Source organism: Oreochromis aureus, linkage group 3 (assembly GCF_013358895.1).
Source record: "Oreochromis aureus strain Israel breed Guangdong linkage group 3, ZZ_aureus, whole genome shotgun sequence".
In the NCBI taxonomy this organism is placed as follows: domain Eukaryota; kingdom Metazoa; phylum Chordata; class Actinopteri; order Cichliformes; family Cichlidae; genus Oreochromis; species Oreochromis aureus.
Window position 1 is genome coordinate 114,556,629 of NC_052944.1, and position 7,103 is coordinate 114,563,731.

The following is a 7,103-nucleotide window of genomic DNA, read 5'->3' on the forward strand; positions in this document are numbered from 1 at the left end:
TTCTGTAAAATCCTGAATATTTTCTCTTGTATGCAGGGTCAATGCTTAAATATGTTCAAGGAGGATCTCAAGGACAGGATGAACCATCCAGTAGTAGTGCCATCCCTGGACATCAACCACCAGCCATTGTAGACCCTGCAACAATCCCTAGCCAAGAAGAACAAGAACCATCAACCACCAGTTCAGGTACAGTTCCATACACAAGTACCACTGAGAGTCCTGTCACTGAGAGACTATCAGAAAGTGACACTGTGGAGACATGTGTGCCCCTTCAACCGATCCTGCTCTTTGGCCAGCTCACATTGTAGATGCTGATCGTGTTGAAATTGTGCAGAGAGGTCCTTTTAATGTCAGCTCTGATTTTAATTTTCCAAAGGGGCCTGAGTATTTATTTGTAACAGTATTTTTAACCTCCTTTAACCTTATTTATTTGTTTAACTGTCATGTTTGTTGTTATTTAATTAAACAAATTCCACTGAGAAATTCAAAAGTATTAATGTTTTTTTTTTTTTTTTTTTTTTAAGTGGCGGGGGCACCATAAAGCATTTGTGCTTAGGGCACCCAAATGGCTAGCAACGGCCCTGACCCTGGGAGTGGTCATTGACTCAGATTACAACTTCAGGTCTCACATAGTCTTCAGGTCTCACTAATTCTGAAATACTAGTTAAAATATCGCTGGTGTAACTGATGGGCTTAAATGAAGGTCGACACATGCTAGAAAACATCATGTCAGAGAAGACTGGTAAATGTGATCTTTTTTTTTTTTTTTTTTTTTAAATATGCCTAATGTGATATGGTAGATGTCACAGAAGACATCAACCTGTCTGGTATCGGTGTAAATTATCTCCAGAAATTTTGTTTTGCCTCGTGTATAAATTGTTTGTTTTGATCTGATCCTAAAACTGCTCCAAAGTAGGTGGAGCACTTTCTGTGTCACAAGAAATATTTTTCCATCTCTAACTGTCTTACTCTGAGTAACTCAAAGAAACTAATGCCCATGGTCGACTACAACTATGCTCTGCTGTAGTGTGTTATAAATGTTATAGTATTTAAATATTATTTAGAACTTTGCAGCCAGAGTGCATACTACAGAACACATCAGGACTGTTTTATAGTCTTTAAACTGGCTGTTTTATCATTTTTATGTTATTTTAAATAATGTTACTGATTTTTAAAAAATTTCACAGCCTGTTCTAGGATGGATGTCTTACCTACTGCATGAAGCAGTTCACAGCTGAAGTCTTATAATAAATTACTGCACCATAATTTAATACATAAAAATACTTTACATCTGAATGTTTAGTGCAACTACAAGGTAGACATAAGGATATTACAGACCAAGATTAAATACAAAGCTTTAAGCTTAATAGGTGTGTATGAATTGCAATAAGATGTAAAAATATAAAGTAAAAAACAAAACTGAAACTGACCAAAAATATTACAGAACAGTACCAAATATGAAGTAAAATAAACTTTGTACAAAACATCATGGAAGACAAGACATAAAAGTGTGTGTCTGCCGACTTTGAGTCCCACACTGCTGAATGTGATAAGTGAGATAGATATAGATATATATAAAATAAAAAATTCCCACTCACCTCTGTAGGCATAAATTTAATAACATAATTTCCGCAATTCATTTGCACATGCGTTTGCACATAACTGTTTAATGTGTTAAAGTTGTTTGTTTTTAATTTGTAGCACCTCAGCATCCTTCTCCTAGTGAGTTTCATTTTAGAACTCGTAAGTATTTGTAAAAACGAGAAAACAGTTTTGTTCCAAACAAATCTGTAAATAACAGGGTCCTGCCCAGTATCTTAGCTGTCTCTAGGACTGCACTCTTCTGGACAGAGATTTCTGATGTTGTTCCCGGGATCTGCTGGAGCCACTCGCTTAGCTTGGGAGTCACCGCACCTAGTGCTCCGATAACCACGGGGACCACCATCACCTTCACCCTCCACATCTTCTCGAGCTTTTTTGTGTTCCTTCATCCTGATGTTCCATTCGGAACCGCTACATCAATCACTATGGCCGTCTTCTTCTGTTAGTCTACCACCACTATGTCCGGTTGGTTAGCCACCACCATTTTGTCCGTCTGTATCTGGAAGTCCCAGAGGATCTTAGCTCGGTCATTCTCTATGACCCTGGGGGGCATCTCCCATTTTGACCTCGGGACTTCCAGGTTATACTCGACACAGATGTTCCTGTACACTATGCTGGCCACTTGGTTATGGCGTTCCATGTATGCCTTCCCTGCTAGCATCTTGCACCCTCCTGTTATGTGCTGGATTGTCTCAGCGGCATCTTTACAGAGCCTGCACCTGGGGTCTTGCCTGGTGTGATAGACCCCAGCCTCTATGGATCTTGTGCTCAGCGGTTGTTCTTGTGCTGCCATGATTAGTGCCTCTGTGCTGTCTTAAAGTCCAGCTCTGTCCAGCCACTGGTAGGATTTCTGGGTATCAGCCACCTCCGCTATCTGCCGGAGGTACATACCGTGCAGGGGCCTGTCCTTCCATGATGGTTCCTCGCCTTCCTCCCCATTCTTGGGTTTCTGCTGCCTGAGGTATTCACTGACCACGCTGTCAGTTGGGGCCTTTATTGTGACGTATTCGTGGATGTTCCTTGTCTCATCCTGGACTGTGGTGCTGACACTCACCAGTCCCCGGTCTCCTTCCTTCCGCTTAGCATACAGCCTCAGGATGCTGGACTTGGGGTGAAACCCTCCATGCATGGTCAGGAGCTTTCTTGTCTTTATGTCAGTGGCTTCTATCTCCTACTTTGGCCAGCCTATTACCCCAGCAGGGTACCTGATCACGGGCAGGGCGTAGGTGTTGATAGCCGAGATCTTGTTCTTACCGTTCAGCTGACTCCTCAGGACTTGCTTGACCCTCTGCAGGTACTTGGTGGTTGCAGCTTTCCTAGCCGCCTCTTCATGGTTCCCATTCACCTGCGGGATCCCCAGGTACTTGTAGCTGTCCTCTATGTCTGCAATGTTGCCCTCTGGTAGTTCGATCCCTTCAGTTCTGACTACTTTCCCTCTTTGTTATCATCCGACTGCACATCTCCAGTCCGAATGACATTCCGATGTCATTGCTGTATAGCCTGGTAGTGTGGATCAGTGAATTGATGTCTCGTTCACTCTTGGCATACAGCTTGATGTCATCCATGTACAGGAGGTGGCTGACAACTGTTCCATTCCGTAGTCGGTATCCGTAGCCAGTTTTTTTAATGACTCAGTGAGGAGGTTAAGGCCTATGGAGAACAGCAGTGGGGACAGAGCATCTCCTTGGTAGATCACGCACTTGATGGTGACTTGTGCTATGGGCTTGAGGTTGGCCTCCAGTGTTGTCCGCCACATCCCCATTGAGTTCCTGATGAAGGCTCTCAGGGACCCGTTTATCTTATATAGTTCTAAGCATTCCAGGATCCAGGTGTGGGGCATTGAGTCATAGGCCTTCTTGTAATCAATCCAGGCTTTGCACAGGTTGGTCAGCCTAGTCCTGCAATCTCAGCTGCAAGTAGCTAGTGTTTTGCGCCTCTGGTATTCTTGCCCATCCCTTTCTGTGCCCCGCTCATGCATTGACCCATGTGCCTGTACATCTTAGCCGATATGATGCCTGACAGGAGATTCCATGTGGTTCTGAGGCAGGTTATTGGTCGGTAGTTGGAGGGGACTGGTCCCTTCTGGCGGTCCTTGAGGATCAGCACTGTCCGGCCTTCAGTTAGCCATTCTGGGTGTCTCTCGTCAACTAGCAGCTGGTGCATTTGTGCTGCCGTGGAGTGCAGTCAGCTTCTTCAGCCAGTAGGTGTTAACCATATCAGGGCCTGGTGCTGTCCAACTCTTCATACTGAAGACCCTTTCTTGGATATCTGCCACTTTGATGGTTACTGGACCCTGTTCAGGGAGGTCGCTGTGGTCTGCCCTCAAATCCACTAGCCACTGAGCATTGCCGTTATGGGTTGCGTCCTTCTCCCATATGCTCTTCTAGTATTGTTCTGTCTCCAGCATTGGTGGTGCTGTTCTCATATTGCTCCCCTGCCACTGAGAGTATACCTTGGCTGGTTCTGTGGAGAACAGCTGGTTTATTCTCCTGCCTTCTATCCCTCTGGTGTATCTCCTCAAGCGGCTGGCCAAGGCTGTGAGCCATTGCTTGGCAGTTTCCAAGGCCTCAGGTATGGACAGCTTCCTGTACTTCTTAGGCACCTTCTTCATCGTGCCTTTCTGCAACTCCGATAGTTGGCGTAGTGGTTACTACGCTATCCAGATCCCCTATGCTAATGCAAGCCTACCACAGATATGAGCGAGACAGATAAATATGAAGGCCTGCCGGCTCAGATGTTGCCCGGATCAACAAGGTGCACGTCAGGTGTTGAGGAACCAGGGCACCCTGACGAGAAGTGGGCTACTGGAACAAGAAGGCATCGGTGGGCAAGAGACGATACATATATATAATTTATTTCCCTGATTATATGAACGGTTTGCTTTTGGGGGTAGGAATGTTACATGGTACATTCTGTGTTACACACAGTCACCTTGTTGATGGAAAGGGAAGTTAAGAAAGTGTGTGTAAAGAAGTTAAGCAAAACTGTAAGTTAACTAAGAAGATCAATTAAGGTGTTTAAGGTGAAAGGAACCTATAAAGAAGCGGAAGAAGAAGTTAAGAAGTGTTTTGTTAAGTTCCGTTTTAAAGTAAACTCATTCCCTCATGGTTACTTGCAGCCAGTGAGGTAGGTTTAACTGTGTGTCATTATTGTCCATTTGCTAGCTTTAGTTTATATGTTTATTTGTAATATTTATGGTTGATCATTCTGTTTATTCATGTAATGACAGTTTGACAGTGGATTATTGGTTGAATTGACGGAGAAGTGTGGCGGAAGAAAAAAATCCATGTGTTAACGAAAAAACTGTGATGTCGTGTATTACTTGGAGAGAGTGATATTACTAACAGCTCACCTCTCTGCAGGAGACACAGGCTGGTCTTTAAAAGCAATGGGGTGCCCTTTGGACCGGTCACTCCTTAAGGACACACAGCTGGGTTCAGGTTCATGTTTGCGTTTAGTTCCTCGTTTCTTCCTGTGAATAATGATGGAGCAGTGATGTGAGTGCTGAGCTGTGACATGGAGTAGAGTCATGGACAGTTAGAGATGGTCATCTCACCTCTGAGCTTTGGTCTGGCTCTCATGTTCCCCACACAGAGTGCTTTTAGAGGGAGGGACTCCCTCCTCTCTGTCCTCACACTGATCCATGCTGCTCAATTCACACCAGCTCACACACACTTTCTACCTTCACCTACAGAGGAAACACAAATCATTCATGTGCATTCATGTGTTAAACTAACATCAACTCTATCTGAGACACAGCTTTCATTTCAGTAACAATGCCAATCTGACTATGGAACGCCAGGACTGCCATAATGAATTGCTTAAATACACCATTAAATAATTAATTAAATGTGTCAATAATTTATTAAAATTGGAATTAATTAATTAAATAAATAGTTATGACACATGTAATTAATTAATTATTGACACATTTAATTAATTATTTATGTATTTCACATTTTAATTAATTATTGACACATTTAATTAATAATTTAATGATATATTTATTTATTTCATTTTGGCAGTCCTGGCGCCTGGCTCTCATCATGAATTAATTTTATCTGTTAGCCTCACCCATCAAACTCAGGGGGCGGGGTTAACACAGATCGACTCAAAACCATTGCTTTGGCCTGGTGGCCATTGTTTTTAGCCCACAACAACCGGCAGAACTGAACTTTGAAAAACCCTGTTTGTGTGTCACCAAATACAGTTTTAATATTTTTTTAGCCGAGAATGTAGTGGTTTAATCTTCATATGTGTGGTCGGTTTGTCAAGATACAGCCTCTTTGCAAAAGTGCTTCGATGATTTCGGAGATGTCTGCCCAGTCTCACGGCAAAGCGTGGGATAGACCCGCTCGCCTCGCAAGCAATCGAGCTGTTGTTACCGCCGACAAAGTGCAGGCCCCGGTACACAGCTGTAATAATCCCCTCTGACACGGACTTCTTTTACTGAGGTTATATTTATCGGGGTTTTATTTCCTGATGTTCGTATGTGTTCTACGTGTTTCAGTCGCCAATTCTGAATTATAACTAATATTAAAAACATGTTTAAGGAGGAGAGAGAGCAAATAAATTTGATTAACAGCTGATCTTTGGGTTTCTGTTCAGTAATCAGCCTGACCTGCGTATAAACGTATAAAAGAGATAACGTTGGTGTTTCCGTCATGTAGTAACTGCTGGCTTTAACTGTACAAAGGTTGTTCGACACTATGAAACACATACAGACTTCATGATGTTCGGCTAATATTTTTATTGTGAATATTAATCATGGGTTGGTATACCACGGAGCGAGGTCAGCATATCCACGATATCTTCAGCTCTCTGAGTTAACCCAGAGTTTCCCAGCTGACTATCTAACTGTCATCTACGAATATGTCACGGGTCATATCAATATGATTTTACAGAAAAGCATCCTTATTACTGCCAACTATTCCAGAGACGTGGAAATCTACAGCATAAAGAACACAAAAATATAGCAGTCTAACGCAACACTGTAACAGAGACGAACCGTCAGTTTGTCGCAGATCAAAGTGGAAAGAAAGTGATTGGTTGAACAGGTGTTCGTGATCTGTGTTTTCTGCATTTTCATCAGTGTAAGAGACTCAGCAGCAAATTAGAATAACACTTATACATTTAATAATTTACCAAATGAATCCACGCAAGAAACGAGCAAACCTGTTCCGACAGTTTGAGTTTGTATTCCCTCAGCTGCAGACTCGCTGCTGTTTAAATGTTTGAGAGGAAGATTATATATAAAGCAAACGTCAAACAGACTCAGTCTGCGTTCACATTTGATATGAGGCCAGCACGTAAAGTGGCTGTGTCCTGTTTTAAGATCATACATATAAAATTGTTGTCCAGCCGCTCCGAGTTAACTGAAGTTAACTTGGATAAATTATAGTTAAGGAGTATCACAGATAACACCCATGTGAGCTGTGTGACTGTTCACCATGAACTGAAATCGGTAGGCTATTACTGAAATACACGTGCTATTTCATATA

The 7,103-nt window shown here is 42.7% G+C and overlaps 1 protein-coding gene across 1 annotated transcript in view; it reads right to left on the reverse strand.

Annotated features, from left to right (window-relative positions):
• LOC120437911 (NACHT, LRR and PYD domains-containing protein 3-like) overlaps nucleotides 1-5,208 on the reverse strand; it is a gene marked incomplete at its 5' end in the record, with an annotated part of 24,865 nt that extends 19,657 nt beyond the window's left edge. Inside the window, 2 exons of the mRNA XM_039608450.1 lie at nucleotides 4,955-5,074; nucleotides 5,159-5,208. Coding sequence (XP_039464384.1) covers nucleotides 4,955-5,074; nucleotides 5,159-5,208 — 170 coding nt within the window. The remainder of the gene's footprint in view (nucleotides 1-4,954; nucleotides 5,075-5,158) is intronic.
• Between the last annotated feature and the right edge of the window lie 1,895 nt (nucleotides 5,209-7,103).